The following is a 27,123-nucleotide window of genomic DNA, read 5'->3' on the forward strand; positions in this document are numbered from 1 at the left end:
CGCAGTCAGTAGCGCTGTTGGCAAGTTAGATTTGTAGTCCTGGAAGCCCGGGCACGAAAACCTGCGAGGGTCGACTTATAATTTTTACGTATTATTTTTTAAATATATTTTTCAAAATTTTAACGTGAATAAAGTGTTCTATATATGAAAATAACTTTTTTTTCCTTAGGAAATAGCGAATAATAGCTAATAAACGGATATATTTCGGATAATTTTTATTTACTTATGTATTTCAATTTATATTATTTTTTTAAATTCTTTTTCAATATTTTAAAGTGAATAAAGTTAGCTAATAAATAGCTAAATTTACTACGGTTTAATTTATGACATAAAGATAGTATTTTGGCAGACAATTACCGATGCAACTTCCGAAGGTCAAATATACTTGACTTCGTTACAAAACTCCAATCAATGAATCTGATTTTAGTAAAAATCTCAGAACCGTACTTTATATTTAGGAAAATGTATCCACCGAGTTGTTTATGAATTACGTTCCTTTGCATTTTACCTCATTAACGCTTAAAGTGTGCAACTCCCCAAATTATATACTTTTGTAGTTTCCTGCATTGTTTAAAGAAAAAATCATGATTTCGTCGGATATATTTTCTGAAGGTGTCTCGAGTCAGTTGACTGAATCGATTTTGAAAGACACCTATTTGAGTTTCGTCTTGCAAGACTACTACTCCACGGTGGACAGTGATGGACCTAGAGATCGTTGAATGGACTTGTACTGCACGATAACTACCAGGACACGAACTACGCATACGAGGCTACGGAGGAGCAGAAGCGAAATGCCCAGATGAGCAGCCTCGATGAGTTCTGGAAAATGCACAAGAAATCCTTGGAAGATCCGGATGCCTTCTGGAGCGAGGCCTCGGAATCTTTATATTGGAAAATTCCGGTACCGAACCAAAATGTCTGCAGGTACAATTTCGATGACAATAAGGGAAGGATTTTTATCGAATGGATGAAGGGAGCGATGGCCAATATCTGCTACAATGCACTGCACAGTGGACCAGCATCCAAGGTTTCGTGGCCAAAATTAGTATTTCGAAAAAATTTGGGTGTTCTTACGTGCAGGTAAATTGAATTCATAGTTGAAATTTTGAAATACACTAAAAATACCCAGAAAAAAAAATGGCGGCTAAAATATGTCGAGCAAAAATAAAAGAAATAATATAGTACGTTTAAATAATTAAATATAGCAATGAAAATATAATAATTTTCGTAATTTTATATTAAAAATGAAAAGCAAATTATATTTCCGAAGTAATATTACAAAATAACGCGAAAATATGAAAAAAAAACATAATTTTTGTTTTTTGGTATATTTAGTCCACCTTTGTAATACGGGCAAAATGGGGTAGGAATTTTCGAAAGAAGAAACATCAAACAAGACAACAACAAAAAGTTTAGCTAATTACCTCGTGGAACTTTTTGGAACTAAGTATCGGACTAAGTATCAGACTAATTACTTGGATAAAAATGCAACAGTAAGGTGAAATTTCTATATATAGTTTTGAAATAAAAATGTAAAAGTTACATTAAAAAAAATTTTTTTTAAACATATTTTTCATTACATTATACTCTTGTTGGTTAAAAAAGTAAATTATAATGTTTGGAATGATTATGAATACTTAATTTGGGCTATATTGAAACTGCCTACACATATTTTAGTTGAAAATTTAATTTTTGACTATTGGCCTAAGATCATGGTTGTCTGGCCCACAGTGCACTGGACAGAAATGCTGAGAGTGGACATGGGGAACAAATTGCCTATTTCTGGTATTGTAATTTTTTTTTTTATCGTACTACTGACTTTTATTATTCTTTTACCGTCGCAACGATCGGAAGAAAGAAAATTTCATTCTGTTTTGGCGATTTGGAAAGACAAGGGATTGTTTAAGCTACCACTGATTATTTTCATCCTAGTGATTTTTTTATTTTATTTTCTTACTGCTACTAACATGATTAAGGTAGTTTTATCTTTCCTATATTACTATAACAAAGGAAATTTTACTCTCTTATCACTACTTCTGCAGTAATTGAAATTTTGTCTTCTTACCGCTACTACTGTAATAAAGGTATTTTATTCTCTTACCCTTATCTAAAATAAAAGCAATTTTATCTTTCGGATATAACTATAACAAAGGAAAATATATCCTTTTACCGATAATACTGCAATAAAGGAAATTTATTTTCTTACCACTACTACTGTAATAAGAAAAATTTTTTCTCCTTAAGGTTAAAGGAAATTATATTCCCTTATCACTGATTACTTCATTTTTACTCCCTTACTACTCTGATAAGAAAATCTTATTCTCTTATCATTGATTACCTTTATTACAATGTGGTAGGGCAATTTTTATTCTTTCATTACTGATTACTTTTATTTTCCTTACTTTCTTTCCTACTATGATAAGTGAAACTTTATTCTTTTAACTCTACTGCTTGGATAAGGGATATTTTATTCTCTTATTGTGTATAAGTTTTAAAATTGCAAATTATAAAGAACTCAGAAAGAATAAAAGATTATAAAGAGAAATTTAGAATTATTAATATTGGTTAACAACAACACAGTATTTATATTATTCATATTGAGGTCGGAGTCCTTCATCCCTCCCAATTTTTAGATGTTATCGCAAAAAAATTTTAAAATATTTAAAAAATAGTCTTTATAGAGTAAAACGTTCACTATTATCTTTATTAACTTTAATTATAAAGTAGGGGGTTCTGTTGAAAGAAGGTTAATTATTTAGGGTTCTGTAGTCGAAAAATATTGGGAACCGCTGATCTAAAGCAAACAAAGATTTACTATTACCTTCCAGCTATCAACTTATAAGTTTGCTTTGCACGCTTGAAGAGAATAGTCTACAATTAATTAAAACCTTGTCTTTCATGTTTACCAGACGAACAATGTGGGTTAACACCCCAAAAATAACATTCGCAGAGGCTTACACTCAAAATAGACTTCAGACTTTTTTTGTTAATGCTTGACATCAGTAATGCGTGTCATAGAGTTTAGCGCAATGGAATAATTTACAAACTGATTGAGTTAAAATTCACACCAGGAATAACTAAGTTTATATATTTATTAAATTTTTAAAAAAGAAAAAAAAAGTTTCATTTCTGCTATAGATTTTATTGGTATAGACCAGGGGTGGCGAACCTTTATGCACCAACGTGCCACTTTTTCCAAAAAATTGTTTAATGAGGTCATAGACGTGCCGAAAAATAGTTTTGACTTCGTGATTATTGAGTAAATAATAATACTATCAACTCAAAACTCCTTATTTACTACGAAAAAAATAATACATTTTGCAATGTCTCAGTTATAAGCGTAATTCAACTTAAAGTAACATCAGTGTGACTTCTGTTGTTGCAGATTAGATGACAAGTAACTTATATTAGGGTTATAGGATGTTAGTTCAAGCAGAACTGTTAATTTTTTTTTTGCCAGTTATTTATTGTTAGCTTGTTTTTTTATGGTTATTAATTGCTTTTTTGGTATTAATTGTTAATTTTTTTGTGAATTTAATTTAATTGTTAATATGCTTCATAGTGAACTTTGTGATCGGTGGCGGTGGCTTTGTGATCGGTTTGTGATTTGTGATCGGTTCGCCATCCCTGGTATAGACTAAAAGTTAAACGTTTTGTAACTGTAACAGAAATTGAAAGTTTTTCTAGAAATAAATTTGCAAAACTTGTATTAAAAAAAGTGAGATAAAGTGAGCATCAAGATAAAACGTTTGGTAATTTATGGAATATATTAACACTTTAAATTCAGTCATTGAATATGAAGCAAAAAAAAAAATTTTTTTTTTCAGTAGATGATTCATAAAGAAAAACATTAGTCGTAAAATTATGAAAAAAAATTCGATTAACATCTCGTCATGTTTGTACATAAAGAAAATAAATGCTTTATACTGTAAGACAAATAATATGTTTTTATTGTAATTCTTCAAAAATTATATTTAAAGAAAATTAGACAAAAAGAAGCAAACTAATAAAACACAACTGGTTATTCACAAGAAAAGCAAACATTAGCATTGAAGTACAGATTGACACTATTTTTCAAACATAACAACAGAAATTTAAAGAACATTTAATGGAATGATTTTTTCTTTGAAGAAAATTTGTTTTGTGATAGCGAGAAACAAAGATGACTCCCCCCCCCAAATAAAAATCAAGAGGGTTAGTTAGTAGACAAAGGAATTACATCTAAAAGAGAGTCTAAGGAATTATTTCTTTATACAGAAAAATCTTTAACACTATCATTGAAACGTGAGACTTAGTATCATTCCACATATTTTTAAATCTACCAATTAGACAAGTCAATATTTGTTTAGAGCAAAATAATCTTAAAAAGTTTTAAAATAATTTTCAGTAGCAAGCACTTAAAATCCCAAAAATATGTAGTATTTATTATTTGTAGTAAAAAAAAAAAACGAAATTTTATAGAGCATTAGAACTAATAATAATATTTTTTTTTATCAATTTTGGTTTGCTTAGCTTCTGACATTGCAACCTCTCTCTCTCTCTCGCAAAAAAAAAGAAATAATATAAAAAGTTAATAGTTCTTGCTTTCTCAAAAATTTCTTAGCTGCAGTTTTCATTGTTTACACTCGCAAGTTTAATAAATACCCCTCTGGTAATTCGTTGCTCTGTAATTTAAAAAGTAACTTATTAAAAACGTTGAGTACTTCTGACTTTTCATAATTTGATCCAATTTAAGAGCTCATTTAATCATTCATGAGTTAGCTTAATAGAAATGTATGTATATATAGAACTTTATACCTAGAATGACAGGAGGGACCACAATCGTCCCTTAGGTATTTTGGTAAGCACCCCATTATCTCAGGAAAGTTTGGGTATAAGGTACTCTATGGTAAGCATAAAGCAATCCAATTTCATGAAAAAAAATCAAAAGTATTTCAATATATATATAATTATTATTCATACAGAAAAGGAAACACAGTTGTCTAATAAACTAATATTTATGTATAATTGAAAAATCAGTGTTCCATTTAATCAACCAAATTTAATGAAATACCATAGAATCTTGATGATCAAACTTATGCTCGTTGTTCTATTGATTGTAACATGATTCTTACCTACCAATGATTTAGATTTTCTTAGTTGCCTTTTGCAAAATATTAAAGCTTTGAAGGCATTTTGCACCTGTAAAATATTTCTTCTGTATTTTTATCTAATTGTTTTTACTACCTATAACCTTTTAAAGCTATATTTATTTATTATACTTTATTTCTCTTCTCTGCTATTATTACATAGATTTTGATTATTATGCAAAATTAGATGTGTAAAACATATTTAAAACGTTATGCAACTACGTTTGCAATTATAAAGTAACAAATAAGTTACATTCGCCTTCATAATATGTTTTACATTAAACCATACCAGTCAAAAAATGCAATAAAAATAATTAATACAAAATTGAAAAACATTAAAAATTAACTTTTCACATAGTTGTTAAATATTTGGGTAATAAACAGATAATAAAAGTTTTTATAATAACTAATCATGAAACAGGAATTTTTTTTTAAAAAAAAGGTTGTCGATGAAGTTTCAACAGTGACCAAACAAAATTATCAGATTTCAATTTCATCCCAACAGTATTAGGAATTATAAAAACAAAGTTGTAAATGAAGTTCTAATGATAACTGAACAAAATGATCAGGTTTCAATTTTGTCCCAACAGAATAGGCAAAGGAATAATAAAATCAACAATAATAAACTTAACATTTAATAATGGCAATTAAATTTAAAAAATCACACAATAAAAATTCTGTAATTTAAATTTTTTACAAGAGTAAAAACATTGGAATTTGTGATCATCGTGGAAAATCCAAGATCCATTGGCATTCCCTGTTCTAACAATAATCTCACAACACATTGAAAACTGTATATAAATATGTATATATATATATATATATATATATATATATATATATATATATATATATATATATATATATATATATATATATATATATATGTTGTTGTGTTTTCTTTTTTTTTAAAAAAAAGGTTGCAAGCACATTTTTTCTTCAGTTGTTGTAGGCAGAACAAACAAAAGAAGTAGTCTAAACTCAATAATGGTGTAATAAGCTCAATGCTTCAGCTACTCTGATTCTCATATCAGGGATTGATCTTTCAACAGTACTAGAAGAGCTGAAAATAAACAAAATGTAAATTTAAGGTGGTTGAATCAACACAGAGACATTGAAAAATGGTTACACTTTCAAGTAATTCAGTAGTTTTGAGTTTTTTATAGCAGTTGTGGGGATACATTTATTGATAATGTAAACCTTCATCTATCAAAAAGGAACCCCAACAAAGAATCGAGTCTTATTCACTAGTGAATTGGAATTGTATTTTTGTAGTGGTTGATACACTACAGTACTCCCCCACCAGAATTATATATGTGATAGAATTCGATGAACGGATACCCCCAGTTGATTCATTGCTATTTCGTGAGAAGCCGGAAGAGCTGTATTAAGATCATCGTACTTTTTGAGTGCTGATCGTGAGAGCTATATTAAGTTCACGGTTGTGGTCCTTTCTGTGTTGCCATTTGCAGTCAGGCCAAAGACGTGTATGATCGAGACTGAGTAGCAACAGCGTGATGAGGTAGAGAATGTCACAGTCACAAGTAGCAAGTGAACTGTTCAATGTGAATCATCCATCGAAGTAGGCATGTTTGTATCAAAGTAGTAGTTTCTCTCAAGGTAGGCGGGTTCACATCACGTCCGGGTCACAAACGTGGGAATAGTAGTTATCGACAATGTAAACCTTCATCTATGCAAAGGTACCCCAACATAGAATCTAGTTAACATGTTTTATATACCAGTAAATTGTAATTGCATTTTTGTAGTGGTAGATACACTACAGCAGTGGTTATACTGTTTACCATAGCATCTTGTGAGTGTGGCATCCACCATTTCAAGTCCAAAATTAATTCTTAACATAACATGCCATTCGCACGAAACTTTATTTCTGCTCTAATACAAATTGGTTAGTAACTTAAAAGTGTTTGAATCAACACAGAGACATGAAAAAATGATTACACTTTTAAGTAATTAAGTAGTTTTAAGTCACTTTTTAAAATTTTTTGTAGCAGTGGTCATTAAACTGTTTGCCATGGTATCCTGTGAAAGTGGCGTGGCACACTGTATGGTATCAAGTCCAAAATTAATTCTTAACAGAACATGCCATTCGCATAAAACTTTATTCGTGCTCTAACACAAACTGGTGAGTTACTTATAGGCAATCGGAGATGCACTCTTTTTCTTAGAAGACTTTACATTCAATTCAAACACTCTCACATACACTGGTTAATTAGTTAAATGCAATTTGAGGCTCACATATTGTAATCTTTTTATTAATAATCTTGAATGTTGGCACTGACTATTTCATTCAAACTTATTTTTTATTAAGGATTTGTACCAAAATTGAAGAGAAAAAAAATATCTAAAATATATCTTATGTAAATTACAAAACATAATCATTGATGCCGAATGCTCCATTTTTTGAAAATAAGGCACAAAGGGATTAAAAATAAAAACCAACACTTAAAGGAATAGAATTAATCTTGTTCATCATTAAAAGGTTCATCACAATATAACTTTAAGTGCTTTTCCACTTTGATTTATTATTTAAAATGTTACTTACTCATTTTGTCTTTTTCTGAATTTGTAAATTAGTTTCATTCTTTGATTAGATCTTTAAATAGCTTTTAAGAAATTTAGATAAATCAATAATTAGAACTAAAAACATTGGCAGTTAGCTTCTCCGCAATCATTCCGCGAAGTACAAACTAAATTTCAAATAAACATCAAATAATAATGATAGTGAGAATGCATACCAGAACAGACCCTTTCTTTTGGAATCAAGTTATGCTTTTCAGACGGAAGGTTCCCAAGAATATAACCTAAATATTAAAAAAGAAAAAAAATATTAGAATTGATAGAAGAGAATTATGGTTCCATAATTATATTTTTGTGTCAAAACTTTTCAAAAATAGCTAAAGAGGAGTGGGGTTAGAAAAGAAAGCTAAACCAGGTTTATTTTGTAAATAAACAGTCAATTCATGGTAATTTTTTTAAAATATATATTTAAGTGAGAATAAAATTGTTGAATCAACTATTTGAATTAATAGTGAGGAAATCAATTATTTACTATTTTAAAAATATTAAGCTATCATCTCGAGCAGTTTCGTAGTTAGAGAGGCATCTGTCACTGCGTGCAAGAGAGTCATATTTGTGATTATTCAAAATTCATTACAAATGAATTCCAGAATAAAATTAATTTTGATATTTTTCATCTCATACATAAGACTACTCCAAAGGTCTCTTTTTTGTAAGCATAAGCTTATAATTTAATATTTTTATTTAATTAGTAACATGCGAAAATTTTATTCTAACTTTTCAATGGCAATTTTTTTGGATTTACAACGTTAAATTTTGCTTTCCTTTGGATAACTATTTAAAAAATTGCACAATTTTATCGAAAAAATAAATTTGTGAGGAAATTTATTCTTATAAAATTCCTTACAAATGATTTATGTATGAAAAATGAACAGTTTTTGTATCATTTTTCATACATAAATCATTCACACAATGAATTGTAAGAATAGTCTGAAGAAAATTCTCATAAATTGGACCACTGGTTTGTTAGATATCATAAAACGTTTTATAAAACTGTTTAAAACGTACAAAAACTGTTTAAAATAAATAAAAGTATTCTGAAACAGAGATTTACTTCCAATGAGTTTTTTTATTTGATGAGTGATGTTTGTGGGGAATGAATTTCTTGTTGTGAACGATTTTCATAGTACAGTTTAAAACTATAAACTTCAGTTCATATAACAAATAATTCATACTTCAGTTCCATACAACAAAAATAATTTTTCAGTATGTTTTTATAAGCATTCTAATATTTTCTGACTTTGATGTTTAAATTATTCTGCTTGTTTTATTCAAAATTATACTCTACAATTCAGTTTTTACAAAACCCTAATTCATAACCCAAATCCTAATTCTGTAAAGCCATGGCAGTGGCATCTCTTAATTTGAATAATATTTTTCTCAAAGGTATTCAGTTTAATGGAAACCAATAAAGTTGGAGTATTATATATAGATTATAATAATGTTTTCAATTGAATAAATATTGTTTGTTTTAATTTTGTTTTTTCTTTTTGATAAAAATAGCCACCAGTCACCACAAGATTTATAAAAAATTCTAATAATATTTTTGTCCAATTCCTCACAAACAAAAATAAGGCGGTTTAAGACAAGATAAGTAATCAAGTTTACTCTGTAGTTAACTATTAAATCCAAAAAACTATTGAAAAAGGCATATTTTTTTTTAACATTTCCAAGCAAAGTATATTATAGCTTAAGGGGAACACTCATATTAAAGTAAAGGAATTAAATGGTCATAATTTTGGAAAACACAAGCGTTCAGGTAACATTTTAAATTTATAATGCTGGAAAGATTGGAAGTCTATTCCAAGATTACATAATTAGGGATTAATGTTTAATCCTAGATGTAATTTTAATTAGAAAAATAAAAGAAAATTAGAAGGTATTAATAACTAATCTCAGCGGATAGCAATGAAGTTATCCGAATCCCATTGATGCTGGTTGTTACCAATTCTGCATTGACCACAGTACTGATGTAAATTATTACTCAGTGCTAGATAGAGTGTGGGTTAGAATCCCCTTGCTAACCGAGATAGGCTTTCATAGTTATTCTCTCCATGTAGTGCTAATGCAGGTTAATTCTATTGCAAAGTCGTCTGTGTAAACAAATTTGATTCAATGATCTAGGAGTTCCATTGGCTTCTGGGTTGGGTTCAAAAATTACAAGGTTACAGAGTTGAAATATTGAAAGTTGAACTATTGAAATATTGAAACTCAAAATTGTGTCGGCTGTTGTAAAAAAAAATCTAAAATACGTATTATAAAAATAAAGTAAAACTTGTCAGTGGCAGTAAAAGATTACAACAAGGAGCCTTGAATAATGAAATAAAGATTAGTAAATGCTCCAAAGGTTTACTATATTTGCAATAATTAGATGATTATTACAACACACTTACCTAAAAATGTTGCTGAGTTACACTGGATGAATGGGAATTGACTTTTTAAGTACGACATACAAGTTGTAGTATAAAATCCTATTTTGTCAGGAAATCTAGCTATCTATAAAATTAATAACATGTATCATGAAAGTTCATACATTAAAACTTTTACAACAGTTATAAAAACAAAATCTAGATTTTTTTATTTTAATCCCTTTTGTAACTTAGTTTACAATTACAAAATAAAATTAATAAAAAAATGAAAAATGATTTCTAGTGGCAATCATATTTAATTGGTTTCCAAATATCATTTTAAATATTAGTCATAAATTTGTTTGAATTAAAATATACTTTTAGAAAAAGTGCACAGCTGCTATTAACCCTCTTGGTGGGGCTTACTTAAAATAGTTTTTCTCTTAGAAGGTCCAGCATATTTAACAGAGTTGTCCGTGAAACGGCAAGGGTCAGACAAAAGGAATGCCTCCCCCCTTTTTTTCCGTTCGCTGTTAAGGGAATTATTTACGCTCTATGAGGTCAGCTTTTGGATGGGAGGGTCAGCCAAGGGAATGACAGTTTGATGGATGGAACTCGTTTTGTAGATCACTTTTCAACTATCTTTTTTGAATCCTCCTGCAATTCAGTGTTTGTTTCCAGAATGTTTTGATCTTTTTACAATTTATATTTAAAAGACATGACTGTATGGCACTCGCCTTTCTCGTTGATAAAGATTGTTAGACAAATTTTATTCCAGTTTAAAATTAAAATAAAAAATTAATTATAAAAAATATAATATGAATCTTCAAATAAAAAAAATAAACATTGAAAACAATATTATGTAGTTTAAGTTTCTTTCTTTTTTATTATTAAATTTATATTGATTTAGTGCTTATCATCACTATGCATATCGTTTATAATTACTTTAAGATCCTTTAATTTTCTGTAATATTTAATTTTGCAGGGTGGCAATCTTTTTCTTTTATTTAATCTAAACCATGATCATTATCTTCATTTTACGTTATGCATTTCTGAATAACATTATGGAATATTTAAATTAGTTTGAAAATAGTAATGCGTATCCTTTAAATCAATATATTTCTTGGGTCAATGGTAATATTAACCTATGAAAATTTTAAAAATTACTCGTAAATTTTTTAAATGCATGCAAACTGTGTGTTGCATGGTTATTAGCATGGTTTGCTATTATTCATTTTCTTTATCTGCTCAGAATTTTTTGTTTTTCTGAATTTTTTAGAATTTAACAGATTTAATTCTATTAGAATTTTCAGACATTCAAAATTAAATTTAAAAAAATGTACAAGTAAAGTACAGGAAATATAAGTGAAAATTCTTATTTAAAGCCCAAATAAACGTTGGTGTTGCTAAAAACGAGCACATCCCCTAATCACTCTAAAAAATTATTCATTGTATAACTCAATAAAAAATTTAGTTTTTAACTTTAACATAAGAAGATAACCAAAGAACATTAATTTCTTTACAGTTCTCCGATTTTTTCTTCAATTTTTAGATTGATTTTAAGGCGGATACCTAGAGAGCAATAACTATTTAAAGTAGGCTTGATTTTAAATTGTTTGTTTCAAACCGATGGAATTTGAAACATTTTGGCAAAATCTTTTTTTGTCTATGATATCTATGAATATTCAATAGTATTCATCACATTATGCATGCCGTAGACATTAGGTATGAACTATAAGATAACGATTAAGAGAATAGCTTGAAACAAGTTTAAAATGAAAAACTTAGTGGTTAATTGCAAAATTTTTATAGAATTTCCTCTTGTGGTTATTTTTGTTTAAAATCTCTACTTTTTCGGTGTAAAGAAGAATAAAGGAAAAATATAAACTTAAATTTACTATTGATTTCAAAATTTTTTCTCAGTATTACTTTTATTGGAATTTTGAATTGTATACATTTTTTATTTTATAACAAATCAATAATTGAACAAAAAAAGAAGAAAAAAATTTTTTTTTAGTAATAAATAAAACGAACCTATAATAAACAAACGTAAATTTAAAAAATCACAAAGATCATAATCTACATTTATGAATTTATATCCTTGAAATGGTTCCATTTTTTGTGATTCCTTCATATTTATTTATATATCCAGTCTCTATCCATATCAGTAAACGTCATTGAAAGAAATCACAGATTGATCCAAACTGGGACTAAAAGATTTTTTTTCTTCAATTTCTTGCATAATCATATATCCTTCGCATACGCCAATTTAAAAATATGTAACCCTACTAAACAGAATTTGAACCTAATTTTTCAGTTATAGTATAATAATATGACCAGGTTTAGAATTTCAATCAGGAAAACTAAATATTTCAATCAAACTTCATATTTTGTGATTTAATTTAAACATTGGTTTCTCTAATGAAAATCATATTACTTTAGTTTTTAAAAAAATCACTTTTTAATAAGAAAGTATTCTCAGAATAAAACAATTTTTTACTCAAAATGTTAAAAAAGAACAAAAAACAATTAGTTAAGACTCCTATATTTATGTTTAAATTCTCTGTATTTTTGTATAAAATTTTAATTTCCTTTTTTTATATACTATTCACATTTTTTGGAAGATCACTAGAGTAAGAGCATAATCGTAGTCATCTTCTAACTCCTTGCACGCATTTTCTTTCACAAAATATTTTTCAAATCTGATTAATTGAAATATATTCAGCAATAACGAAATTCAAACTAGTATTAAAAGTCTGAAGTTAAGATTATCAGAAAATTTCTTATTAGCTCTTGAGAAATTTTTAAAAATAGAAATGATTTTAAAGTGGTAACTAATTTGATACAAAATAACGCATTAAAGAAAATCTTTTGCTCATACTACTATTCATAAATTGCTGGTAAGAGCTTTATAAAAACGGGTTTAAAATCCTTCGATTCTAAAATCAAAATTTTTTTTCATTAAATAGAACGATTTTATGACGACTGATTGATTCAATATAATTATATACTCAGTAAACACGAACTGTATTGATTCTGATATCCCTATTAAAATTTAAAGTTTATAAGTTAGTAAAGAAATTACGTATTCTGAAATAAGAATAGAAATCAGATTGAGAAGCTGTGGACAAATTATATAGAGTTTAGTTAGGAATTAGTGATCTAGAAAAAGGAAAAAGCAAACATTATTTAAGAAATCACGACTTCATGAAAATCCAACACCAATAAGGGATAATTGATTAAAAGTTTTTGCAACATAAAATATTTGCAGTTGACAATCTTTTTACCAATTAAATATAAAGTGAAAAAATTCAATGTCACAAAACTATTTTAGACTTTGAGAATGGTCTATATTCAGCTTTTGGGAGCCTTGATAGAGAGTATATACTCCCTTTATTTACACTACTTCAAAGTTTTATATTAAATCTACTTTTACTAAATGACATGACCATTTTAGTTATTTTATTAGTGAACTTATTAGTGAAAAAAAAAAGAGGTAGCATATTTCATTTTGCGCTTTCTTTTGAAGCAATAATACATTCTAACTGAAGGAAACTGAAGATATCCTGGGGTCAACACTGTGTACTAAGTGTTAGTTTTCAAAGAATGAAAGCAAATGTTGCAACAAATTTCTTGAAGAATCACTTTCTAAGATTACAATAGGTATAGTCAATGCATGGGGGAAGATTGGCGTTTTGAAAGAGTGATATTTCCTTCTCTGCAAGGGGTCATTTCCTGTATCGCAGCCCAGTAGTTGCTAATTGTATGGAATTCCAAGCTTTGCACATTTCTGGAAAGAAGATAAATCACTCTCTGAATCCTTGGCACTCTGTTTTTAAACCTAGTCTTTAAATTTTTCTCTTTTCTATCTGTCGTCTTACAGGAAAACATTTCTGGAGAAAAATTATTGCATCATAGTTTGCAATGAGAAACGTATTTATACATGTAATTTGAAAAAGGAGGTATAGAACAGAATTTAACTAACAGTAAACAAATTAAAACCAAACATTTAATTTATTGTCTAAAATAATAAAGTAGTGCATAAAAATAAAATAGCTTCACTGTAAAATGAAATTTGAAAATAAAATGTACTTTAAAAATCAAATATATATATATATATATATATATATATAATTTTAAAAGTTATCCATACTTTAGAATCCTTGGCACTCTGTTTTTAAACCTAGTCTTTAAATTTTTCTCTTTTCTATCTGTCGTCTTACAGGAAAACATTTCTGGAGAAAAATTATTGCATCATAGTTTGCAATGAGAAACGTATTTATACATGTAATTTGAAAAAGGAGGTATAGAACAGAATATAACTAACAGTAAACAAATTAAAACCAAACATTTAATTTATTGTCTAAAATAATAAAGTAGTGCATAAAAATAAAATAGCTTCACTGTAAAATGAAATTTGAAAATAAAATGTACTTTAAAAATCAAATATATATATATATATATATATAATTTTAAAAGTTATCCATACTTTAGCTCGCAGATAATTTTATTGTAACACCTTCAATGATGTTTTCTAGAATTTTAACCACAACCAAAATTGCAGGACCATCGTATTTGATATTTTTGAACCAAATGCTTTGTTGTCAAATTTCTTCGGCAGTTAATTCATAAGTAAAAAAATTACACATTTTTAAACCGTTCGAAATGCTATCTTAGCATATATTTATTTCGCTAAATTATCTAGTAAAAATAATTTTCCTTAGTTTCTCTAATATTAATTTTCGAAAATTTTTTTACATCTTACTAAATAAATATTAGATTGTTTGGCCTTTTTTTTGGTCAAGTAAGAGTAAAAAACTGTGTAATACAAAAAACTTAACTTTGCGTTGCCTTTTCTTTTGATTATTGTCCTTAATATGTATTGATTATAATTAAACAGAAATTTGAAACAAATACATAAGAATAGTATTATTAAAGAATTTTGATAGAAAAAAAAACTTTTAAGAAATAAAAAAAACTTTATACTCTTTCTTTTACCTAGTCTTGTTTTTTATAGTAAAATAAAGTTAGTTTTGGATACATTTTTAAACAATATTAGTTTAAAAAATTATAGATAACTTTATGAGGAAGAAGAAAACTACTAAGTAATCTCTTGTTAAATAATAAGAGCTATCCGAAATTCTTGCTAATTTGCAATTCGTTAAATTCCTTTATTATGACGCAATAAAACAAGTATCTTATTTAGTTTTAAAATTTTTACTCACATTATTAATAAATTACTTGATAGTTTAAATTGATATTAAAATTGTCACAGGAAGTAATCAGAGTTTAGCTGCGGAAAATTGCTTCAAAGTATTAGTATATGGTTTTTATATAAACTTGAAACTTTTAATTAAAATTAAACTTAAAAAGATATTTAATCTCGTTGGTTTCTTTGTAGTTATAAGATTTTTCATTTTGCAAAAATTTTTTTTAATATACAAGTTATTTTTTTAAAAATTTCAATAACTGTCTTTCGTATTCTGTTCAATTTTTTTTTTTAAATTTTATTTCTGTATAAATTTTAGATGCGATAATTCAAAGAAAATGCTTAAAGCATGAAAAAAAACAACAAAAAAAACAGACTTTTATTTATTTGCTCTTTATTTATTTATTGTTATTATTATTTTCCTTTTGTTCATATCCTTCTTTGCTTGAAAATTTTTAAAATAATGTGAAAGAAATAAAATAAGTCAAAATCTAAAGTAAGTCAAAATCTCTTCCGTTCACAAAATAAAATTCAATTAATGAATATTATCAAAATATCGAATTTACAGTACTTATAATGAAACTGCCGAACATTATTAATAGAGATATTTTAAAATTTATTCAAAATAAACAAATATTTAATAATAAAAAATTTAAAAGTAATTTGCGATAATATATCCCCCCCCACACTTTTCTAATTTTACCAAGAAAAATTTCAATTTAAAAAAAAATAATAATGAAAATTAAACAGCAATGAAAGCAACGAAATGTTTAATTTGGTATTAGCAAAAGAAAAAAAATTTAAATAAATAAATAAAATTAAATAAAACATTAAATTAATTTTTCCCCTTCACGGACAACTTTTGCTATCAGTACAATTTAACTACTAATGAACTCTAAAATAATCTCACAACTCCTCTGTGATTTATGATGACAGCTATCCCCACCTCTCAATTAGTACCCAGTCGGCGGTCGTAGGGGAAGGAAAGTAAACACCAGCCAAAAACTCGGGCGCGCCGCTAGAGAGGCAGACAGGCAACCCGAGTTATTCCGGGCTTGCCGCTTTACGTGTAGATATCAAGCCCGAGTTATTACGGGTCCGCCGCCAGGAGGGTTAAATAACATTTTATCGATTTGTGCTTCTTATTTAAATAACCAAGACTATAACATTAGAATAGTAATCTATTGATAAATTACCAAATGCAAATTAGAGCACATAACTTACATATAGTAAAGTCATGCCACATTCCTACTTTTACTTTCATATAAAAAGTTCCCCTTTAAAAATACCATCCCAAAATTAAATGAAAAAATAAATAAATAAATAAATGTCTGAAAAATATTTAAAAAAAAAAAAAGAATTTTTCAAAAAAGAAAATCAAATTAGCTTTTCAATCATGACAAAATAATTATCATTTCAGTATCTATCATGATACAAAAAAAGGTTGGTTGTTTTGTTGCTTCACTATTGCGAAAGCAACGGTGGAGTTTATCATGCTTTATACACATTTTTTCAAAAATAAATGACAATGCTTAAGACATAGAGACATTACCACTGTTTTTGTAAATCCATTAACAAATTCTCCATAATTCAGGTGAGAATCTTCAAGTAAATACTTTTGGAACATAGAATTCAATTCTTCACATTCTAAAATAGGTCCCATCAACCTCAAACCATACTTGCAAGACTGCAAAAATAAAGCACTGTGATTAATATGTAACTGAACAACTTTTTAACAGTTTGCCTCAAAAATTATGTGAGAATGCTTACACACAATTATAACACTCATTTACCCAAACATAATTTCAATCAGAAAATAATTTGTAGAAACTATTAACTATTTTATTTAAAGGGTATCTGCTAAATTTTAGATTTTCAAATCCATGACTTTCCATGACTAATTCCAGAAATTTTCATGCCTTACCGAAGTTACTATTTCTTCCAAAAAAAAAAACAAAACACAACAACAAATTTAATAATTCTCCTTCAGCTGCTCAAGCACGTAGCACCAGCCTTTCACCACTGTATAGCATTGCTAACCCCCCTGACAAAATCATGGGCAAAATGACAACATTGTCGTAGAGCACTATTGAATTCTTGCAGAAAAGAAAAAAGATTTTTCTTTTGGGAAGTTAAAAATTTTTGTTTCCTTTTCTGCAAAATTTTTAAGACGTTTATTTTCCCTGCAGAATTATAGTCTAAAGATACTTTTTCTGTTCATCGGTAAAGAAAGAAATTCTCTGATTTTTCTGTTCTCATTTGGGAATGAAAAAAAATTTGTCAATGACTGGCTTGCTTCAGCTAGAATTTTAAATTGATAAAATAAAAATAAATAATAACAAACATTCTGAAATCACAAAAGTTTAAAATATAATTAGCTCTAAAAATGATGTTCTTTCGCTCATTTTTGGAAAGAACAATACAATTTTTAAAAAGCCCCATAAGAACATTTTACATTTTAATAAAATGCGACTGTGAGTGGGGATTTTGTAACAAATTCAGATATTTGGAAAATTGTGAAATTGGGGAGGTAAATTCCATTTTAAAAATGAGATTTTTCTGCGACCTAAATCCATGACTTTCCATGATGTTTTTCAAAAAAATAGTTAAAATCATGGCATTTCATGACAAATTTTTTCAATACAAAATTTTGTCCATAACTTTCCCTGATTTTTTAGATGTGCGGACACAATACTGATCGTGTGCAAAGAACATGACTTTTTCTTTTTGATAACCAGATGTCCTGTGCCTAAAGTCGAGTACTTTAAAACAGAATAATCTAATGAGGGCCGATACTGCACACCCTCAGTCATTTTCGCAGGTTAATCTAAGAGGTCAACCAACGTGATGCTTGATTTCGGTGATCTGCTGTGAACTTTGAATTAAAGATCAGTCCATTGTGGATCTTATTCTATATAGTAATGGTAATTTATAAATTTTTAAAATTGTTCTGTTTTTATTACAGGTCAAAACATGTAAGTTCAATAGACTATATGCAGAGTAAAACAGTGTGAGTGGAGAGAAATGCATTGCATAATTAAAGAACGGCTGTTAACTTTTGCTGAAGTCTTATTAAAACATTCTTTTAAAATGTAAGAAAATTTTTTATTGGAATATTTTTCTCTACTGAAAACAGCTAAATTCAGTAATTTCTAATGACAATAAGAGAACACTTGTAAAAGTGGTATAAAATTTTAAAATCGAACATTTTAAAATTTGTTTTTTTAAGAACTATAGTAACATTAAAATTAACCAACATAAAATTTATACAATAAATGTTATGTTACTTGTTTCAGGGCGAAAAATGACAAAAATTTAAAATTTCGAAAAAAAAATTTCTGCAATTAATACACTTAAAAGAATGAAAAAAGCATGCACTCCTCAAATCAATTGAAAATATCAATATATATTTTTAGAATAAATAATAAATACAATAAATTAAAAATCATAACATTAAATACAATAAATTAAAAAGTATAATATTAAATAAAATTAAAAATGATAACAAATATGATAAATTAAAAATTATAATAAATTACAGGTTTAATGATTTTTTTCTATAGAAAAAATAGACAAATAGTAGTAGTCTTTAATTAGACAAATATCTTCAATTTTGTTTGACCTTTTACCATCTTTGTAGTAATTTCATGATCCCAAAGCTCACAGAACTTCAGGTCCTTATCATAAAAAAAAACTCAACAAAGTGTCGTTTGAGGTCATTGTTATTATTGAATTTTTCAAAATAAATGTTCTGATGATATAAGTTGGCAGATGTATGGGAGATTTAAAATCGCAAAGAAATCATGTTCAATAGGTTAATGCAAAGCCTCACACATTTTCAGCAATATGCACAAAATTATAGCAACTTGGTTGGGAGGTAATGTCACATCTCCCATATAGCCCTGATCTCGCATTATCATTTAATATTTATATCATTTATCATATCTAGACCAACATTTTTTAAAAATTGAGTAATAAAAATTACCTTAAATCACATAAAATTCTGATAAAATTACCATTTTATGTAGTAATGACATTTGTAGTTTAAAAAAAAAAGAAGTTTTGCTGATAAGGACCTGAAGTTATATGGGCTCTGGACCATGAAAATATTAAATATAACAAGATAGTGAAAATCAAAAAGCATGAAAGATTTTATTCTAATTTTACTTTTTGTATAGAAAGAGTTTATTTCACTCTAAGACACCGAAATTATTTTCCAGCCAACCCAATAGTAAAATAGTAGTTTTAAGGGGTTCCAAGAATTTTCTTTTCTTTTCTTTTTTTTCATCTTCTAATGTAATCAGGTCTTTTTTTTGTTCTTTGTTTTGTTTACAAGAGATTCTATACAGTAACACTTTACAAAAGCAACATTTTATCAAACATCTATGAGATTTCCCTTTATTTCCCAATATATATGTGGTGTAGACTATATTTTTGTCCTAAAAATAAACTACTCATGAAGACAGAGATAAAAATTTAAGGGAAAAAAATTAAGAAAATAAAAAACTTAATGAATTGTTCTCCACAACAACACATGCAGCAAGTATTTATAAAAATAGTTTTCTTAATAATGGAATTTTAAATCAGAAGATTTATATGTAAATACCCTGCATATTTGATCTTTGGCAACTTTGTGATACAAAACATTGTGTATACAAAAGTGCAACTAGTCATTTTTAGGTAGCTGGAAAAAAAGGAAATTAATAAGTTGAGAAACACTGAAACTGGTTTCCAGCATTCTAGGACTCAATCTTAATGGTTTGAGGAAGTGACCTCAAATATGCTAACTAATTAGTACAGACGATATTTTAAGTTATGAAATCAAAGGACACAGAAATGTATTTTCTCTAAATAAACATACCTTTTTGATTTCTGATTCTTAAAAGACAGGGAATAACTGCAATCTAGAAAACATGATCTCCATAGTTTGGTGAAGAGATTGGTCCAAAATTTGGATCCCTTAATTTAAATTTTACTTTTTGTGTATTTCGCCTATCTTGAGAAATTCCAAAGCAAATTGAAAAAAACTTTGCACACAATTATATAATGTGTTTATATAATGTGTTTATCCAAAGATAATTCCACGCAAAAAATAACTTTTAATAAATATTTCAAAAAAATTTCTTATCTTATTTAATATTGATTGAAAAAATTTTGAATTGTAAGATATGCATAAGATATTGTAAGATATTACTTACATCAACTTACAGAATGTAATTTTACATTACAAAATACAAAATTTCAGCAAAATTGGTTGAATAGTTCACGAAAAACAGAATTTTAAACATCTGGCTTTTTTTAAATTCCATTTCTCATGAACAATTAAACCAATTTTGGTCAAATTTTGTAATTTACCATATAAATGTACAGTCTTTAAAATGATTCAAAAAATTGTAAATCTTTCAATTCAAGATTTTTTTGACCACTATTAAATTAAATAATAAATCTTTATTGAAAGTTATCTTTTGCATGGAATTATCTTTGGATAAATGAATTTTATAATTCTTATATGCAAAAAATTTTCAATTAGCTTAAAAAGTTCGATCTATAGCAAAATACGTAAAAAGTAAAATTAACACAGGGTTAAAACTTTACCACTTTTTTGATCTAACTATTGGGACCATATTTCTCAGATTGTGGCTACCCCCTATATTTAGGGGTGGCAGAAATCCGAATCAGTTAAACAAAAATATATTTTTTTAATTCAGAGAAAGTACTTTTTTGTATATGATTTTGTAACTTAATATATTGTTTGCACTTATGAATTAGTATATTTGAGGTCAACTCCTCGAACAATTAAGAATGAGTCCCACAACATGAAAATTTGGTCATTCCATAAAAATTATTCAGGGTGGTCTGTTTTTTATTTTGTGCACTGTACATTTACTAGGATACTGTGCATGCCTACTAACACGTAAGAAAGTCCTTAATTAATATTAAAAGTACAATACGACAAAAAATGTTGTATCTCATACCACTAACAATTCAATTCTATGACTACGAGTAGAAATGAATTTGTATGAGCGATATTTCTCCCACTATAAAGGGAATAAAAGGTACAAATAAATTAAAAGTTAAAACTGTTTTACTGCGCTATTAAAGACTGTTTTATTAAAGAATTGAAAACAGAAAAGTTAAAAGGTACAAAACTAATAAATCTGTTAAAACATAAAAAATATTGATTTATTTAAACAGATTAAGAAGTTCAAAGTAAGAGGTAGTAAAAGTAAAAGCCAAGAAACAAAATATCATAAAAAGATAAATAAATAAACAAATAAGGGGATAATTGTACCTCTCCTTGATACACTTTAAAATATGCATTTAGATTTACAGATTTAAGGCCAACTTATGAAATATTAATATAAACTTTTGTGGTATTGCTTTTATGATGTTTTGTTACTTTTATATATATGTGGTATTGCTTTTATGATGTTTTGTTACTTTTATCCTTGCTGCACTGCTATAATTACTTTAAAGTTTTAGTTTCTCTTTCATAAGTTTTCACCTGCCCTTTTCTGCCCTTAAATAATTTAGCCAAAAATAAAAATAAAAATGAAATAGCAAGTATAGCCCTACTTATTTTGTGATGGTGGTAACAGCCAATAAGAGTTGAGTATGCTTTGGGGGCTTGGTTAGAGGAGGTGAGAGAAAAGGCAAGGACACACATGGTTTTGGAGAGCTGAGGTTAAGATACAAAATATGAGGATCCTCAACAGCTAAGTTATATTATAAAATTTTCTATCACCCCATAATTATTTTTTATTTATTTATTAAGTAGCAGTGCAGCTTCATAATGTATAATTTCATGTTAAATTTTTTATGTACCTATTATTAATTGGAGTGTATGCCTTCCTGGAACAAAATTTGTAACTCTAAATATCTTAAATGATCTATATTAAATAAATAGTTTTAACACCTTGCAATTAGTGATCATTCTAATGATCTTGTTCTCTTACTTAAGAGTATATTATTTTTAATTTTTATTCTTATCTTAATGTGTGTGGTGATGAATTGAACATCACCACACTTCTTAAAAATTTTATTATTGAACAGTTAATTCCTAATTTTCCATTAACTATAAAGGAGTAAATATTACAATTATGGTCAGCTGAAAAGCAAGTCAATTAATAGTAAGAACATGATTAAAGAAAACGCACTTTATACTAGTACTAGTAATATGAATATCAAATCATTTGCAAATTGAACTTATTAATCATTCATAATAAAAGAAGTTATAAAATTCATGCAAAATGTATGCAACTAAAAAGAATAATAAAAGTAAAAAAATAACTTTTAATTATGCACTGTATTACAAAATATACAAGTATATAAATTAGATGCAATTATTTACAAAAACCTGAAGTTTAATAAATTAAGCTGAGTTATTTATTAAAAAAAGGTTGTTTATAGCTGATTTATACATAAAAGTGATATATTTATCAAGAAAAACATAAATAAGATTGTATAAATTAATATCGTAACATATAGAAGTAACAAATATTTATAAATTACTACTATATTAAAAACCCGAATTGATATTTAAATTAAGATAAGCATTTACCCTGATAATTATAGACACAGAAATAGGTTTTTTTCATTAAGATTTATAAAAAAATTATTTAAAAAATTAAATATTTCATTAAAATATGTCGTTTAGTATTAACAGTTGAGTAAAGTAAAAAAAAAAAAAAAAAAAAAAACAAGTTTAAAGTATTTTTCTTCAACTGTGTTTTTAAAATTATTACAAATATATATATTGTACTCTTTCAATGTATGCCCTGTTACAATTTTGATACAAAAATGCTTATCATTTCAAAGTTATTCATAAATTAAACTTGAAAACATGGTACATGTATATTAAGCTTAATTTTTTTTTAAAAATCTTTAATTGAAGAGAGAACAATTATGTCATTGTCCTAAGTTTAAAAAAAATTATAATTTTCGTATTTAAATGAGACCATAAATAATTCCCAAAATAAAGAATAACTGAATTAAATACACAATCAAAATAAAAAAAACATCAAACAAGGAAATAATTAAGTAAACTAAAAATCCTTAAAGTTAACAATAAGTCAAATAATGTATTCTCATTCATAATATAAAATGCAAATGAATATAAAATGCATTAGAAATTCTACAAAACCTTAAAAAGGGAGAAAAATAAAAAGTTAATAAAATATACTTGCTATTTGGTATTATTTCACTAACCACAGCATAGTTCTCATTGTTCTGTTGCACATAATTCAGCTAAATGTATCTCCAGTTTCTTTCCAGGTGACCCATCTCTGATTCTATGATATAATAATAAAATATATTATTAAATACATTCCTAACAATTATATAATGAAAAACTATAATTAATTTTTTCTTGCTATAATAAGCTACTGAATCATACATATGTAAATGACACTAAACAGTTTCATATTAAACCAGATGTTAAATAAAATTTAATTCTTAAACTGATAAGCTACTATACTACGAACCCTTTAACTGATTGGCAGATTATTTTCATTATGTAACATATAAGAAAAACTGCATTCCGTGACCGAAAGTAAAGGGGCTGTCAGCAGTTTGTTGGTTTAAAAAAAAATACTGCAATATTTTAGATTTTAAAAAATACATTCAAAAAATTTTTAAAAATGCGAAAAGAAAAAGAACATTTAAGTGACTGTAGAGTTTGCCAACAAGGGAACCTAAATTGGCTTTACTGTACCAAAGGTAAATGACATAACAAACTCAAAATAAGTGCTGATTCAGTATTGTAAATGATGTCTGACAAAGAAAAAAATTTAAGAAAACGAAGAAAAAAATTAAATTTACTTGTATTCAAGAAATCTATGTTTATCTGACGAAATGAGAAAGAGAAAAAAGAAGTTAAAAAGCATATTATTTGCAAAATAACAAAATCTGTGATATTTAGTGAAAATATTGACGTCCTTGATTAATCACAAAAATATGTACAGAAAATATTTTCTTGATTGAATCAAAAAAGTGAACAACAAATTCATATTAATATTAAGACATTAATGTATAAATGTATACAGAAGTAGAAATTAAGAAGATTTAGTCACTGGTCCAAAGGACCAATAACTAAAAGAACTGAAATAATCGATAAATAAGCGATCGAAACACCCAGACTGCGTTGGTCAGATTCTCAACTGGTCACCTAAAATGTCCAACATTCGAACGTGGCTCAAAGATTTATCAGACTTGTAAAAAATGCTCTATCCAACCAGCATCACAGAAACATATACTTGATTGTGTCGGACAGTCCAGGGCGGACTTCATTTACGATGTCCTTCTTGTCATCGACTTTCTGGCTGTAAACTACTTTTTGGAGTTGACCTGACTAATGTCAGATCTATGAGGATAAGCAACAACTGAAATAATACCATAACAGCGAAATATCCCTTAACATTGATTGCTAGTTTAAAAAGACTGATTATTTATTTTATAATGGTCACCACTCACTTTAAACCCTATATATGTCTATACGCACAAACTGAAACCTGTTAAAAAAGTTCCCTTTTAAAAAGCTTTAAATTACCATTTAGACTTCTATTTCCACAATACTAAATTAACACTTTTAAAAAATTTTGTTTTTAACTGTTAAGAAGATTGCCAATTTTCTTTTCAAAGCATGGAAAATCAATCAAAGAAAAGAGACAAGTTTTTAGAAATGAAATACAGCGTGGCAAAACTCTCTCGATACTGGGAAAAGAAGTTTTAGGTTGTCTTAAATGTGTGGTCACTTTTTTCATTGACCTTTGCACTCAATTCAGAAAAACATGTGTTATGAAAAGTGTAGAGAGAATAAGCCATCAGAATAGTTAATCAAGTAAGGGGGGGGTGTCAACATTTTATATATTCATTATTCACTTACAATAATGAATATATAAAATGTTTTTAAAAAGAAAATATAAATAAAGCTTAATTGAAAATAACTGATGAAGTCCCTTAGACTGATGAACTTATAATTTTTGGATAAATCCTATACTTTTTGAAACATTTTATTTTATACTTTTTTAGCAAATTAGCAGTCTGTAAATTCTCATAGTGCAGGACTTGACATAAACTGCTTGGTTTCAAATGCAAAAACCACCAAGCAATGACAATTCTATTTTGAGAAAGAGAGATAGGCCGAAAGGAATGCTTTTTCAAGTTTTAAGGCATGTTGTCACACTTCAATAAAGCATAGATGAAAGATGACATTACCTTTGTTGGATGAATAGATGAATTTGATTAACAACATTTTTATGTATTATTCCCATATTTTTAAATGAGAAAGGTTATTAATTTTAAAAGAAAGCTTTTTTATATATAATTTATAAAAAAATACATTTAAAGTAAGAAAGGTTTATTTAATTCTAAAAAAGTTTTCTATGAATATTTTCACTAGCTTAATTAGCTTCAAAAATTAAAAACATTGTTTTAGATATATGTTAGCAATATTTAAAAAAAAAAATTTGTGCATATTTTTGCTTTAAGAAAAATACTTGTGAAGCATTTCACCAAACCTCAGTATTTTTCATCCAAAAACACATAAAAGTAAAATAAAATAAAGAATTTTCAACTACAGCACTGAAAAAAAGTGAACAATTCATTTGAAAGTGGAAATTGTCTATTTTTCTTCACACATTCAATCCTCTTCCATGCCCCACCCATTTGGGTGAGTCCTTCTTTACTATAGCAAGAGGATCATGGGTTTAGTGAAATCTTTCTTTTGATTGAAATGGGAGGGAGGGATTGTGAAATTAAAATAAAAAAAGAGATAAGTGACAGCCTTAAAAACAGTAAATAAAAGTTACTATTTTTTAAGATACTGACATTAAGTGAGAAAAGTGAATCACGCCTAGCCCTGAAAACACCATCTTTACTTGAGGGTAAATGTATCATATTCAAAGAAATTTAATAATTTTATTTATTTATTTTCCAATTTTAGAAATTTTCATATTTGGTTTACAAAGCAGTTGACTTATACACCTGACATAGTAGAAATTTTATATCTTGTAATCGAAAATTAGGTTGACTTATACCCCAAGATATACAATAATTTATCTATTTAAGATTATTCATCTTAAACAGTATAGTAATAAACTGAATTTAAAAAAAAACAATAGAAGTCATAATACAGTCAAACCCCGCTATAGTGAACCTTCAAGGGACCGACATTATGGTTCACTATAACGGGGAGTTCACTTTATCCGTTGCGCAGGCAATTTAACTAATGGTTCCTTAAATCCTCCCTTTTATTACACATTATTCAAATAAATAACTGGAAAATATTAAGTTTGAGCAAAAAATGAGTTACTTTTTTATTACTCTTCGCCTTGCGTGCAAAAAAAAATTAGTAATCTCTAGCTGATGAGCAATCCTCAACATCAGATATGGAAACACTTCTCGACTCTCAGATAATTTTTCCTGAATTTCTGTTATTCCGCTTTTTAAACCTGTCTAACCTGCCATTTTAGCACATAAAAGTAGTATCATAAAATCGCTTAGCAAATTCATCGACATTTGTTTAGATACTGGAGATTGTGGCTTCTTCTAATGCTGAACCACTTCTGTAATACTTCTTCAACATCCTTGTGATCTGCTTTTCTCAACTTTTTTCTGGCATCTAAATTTTTTTCATGAGCAGAAATTTTTAACTGACTACTTTTTCATATGTTACAAACTGCAGATTTGGATATTCTCTGCAAATATCAGCTTGATTGCATTCATTTTCAATTTTTCCGATTACACCCATTTTATCATCAATGAAGAACGTTTTACGTTTACTGCTCGCCATAGTTAAATTTGAGAAACTTGTCTGCAGGCTTTTTTAAACTGAACTGAG

General features: G+C 27.3%; 1 protein-coding gene, 1 long non-coding RNA gene and 1 pseudogene across 3 annotated transcripts in view; 1 reads left to right on the forward strand and 2 right to left on the reverse strand.

The window, feature by feature from the left end:
* The first annotated feature begins 341 nt into the window (after positions 1 to 341).
* On the forward strand, positions 342 to 22,207 carry LOC147806768 (acetyl-coenzyme A synthetase, cytoplasmic-like). The gene is made up of 2 exons (XM_087167161.1): positions 342 to 1,080; positions 18,250 to 22,207. Exons 1-2 carry the CDS (start codon positions 800 to 802, stop codon positions 18,296 to 18,298), a joined length of 330 nt encoding a protein of 109 aa, XP_087023287.1. The 5' UTR covers positions 342 to 799; the 3' UTR covers positions 18,299 to 22,207.
* LOC147806769 (uncharacterized) lies at positions 3,921 to 7,856 on the reverse strand. Its single transcript, XR_015435146.1, has 2 exons — positions 7,693 to 7,856; positions 3,921 to 6,192 (listed from the first exon to the last, which is right to left on the reverse strand). It is a non-coding gene; the product is annotated as an uncharacterized LOC147806769 (long non-coding RNA).
* Positions 16,856 to 27,123, reverse strand: part of LOC147806770 (phosphatidylinositol N-acetylglucosaminyltransferase subunit A-like) — a 41,814-nt pseudogene continuing 31,546 nt past the window's right edge. The window contains exons 12-13 of the transcript XR_015435144.1: positions 23,471 to 23,575; positions 16,856 to 16,971 (exon numbers count right to left, since the gene is read on the reverse strand). The product of XR_015435144.1 is annotated as a phosphatidylinositol N-acetylglucosaminyltransferase subunit A-like (transcript). The remainder of the gene's footprint in view (positions 16,972 to 23,470; positions 23,576 to 27,123) is intronic.

The sequence above is a fragment of the Parasteatoda tepidariorum genome, chromosome 7 (assembly GCF_982258835.1).
Source record: "Parasteatoda tepidariorum strain Cologne lab strain chromosome 7, Ptep-v5.0, whole genome shotgun sequence".
Taxonomy (NCBI): Eukaryota; Metazoa; Arthropoda; class Arachnida; order Araneae; family Theridiidae; genus Parasteatoda; species Parasteatoda tepidariorum.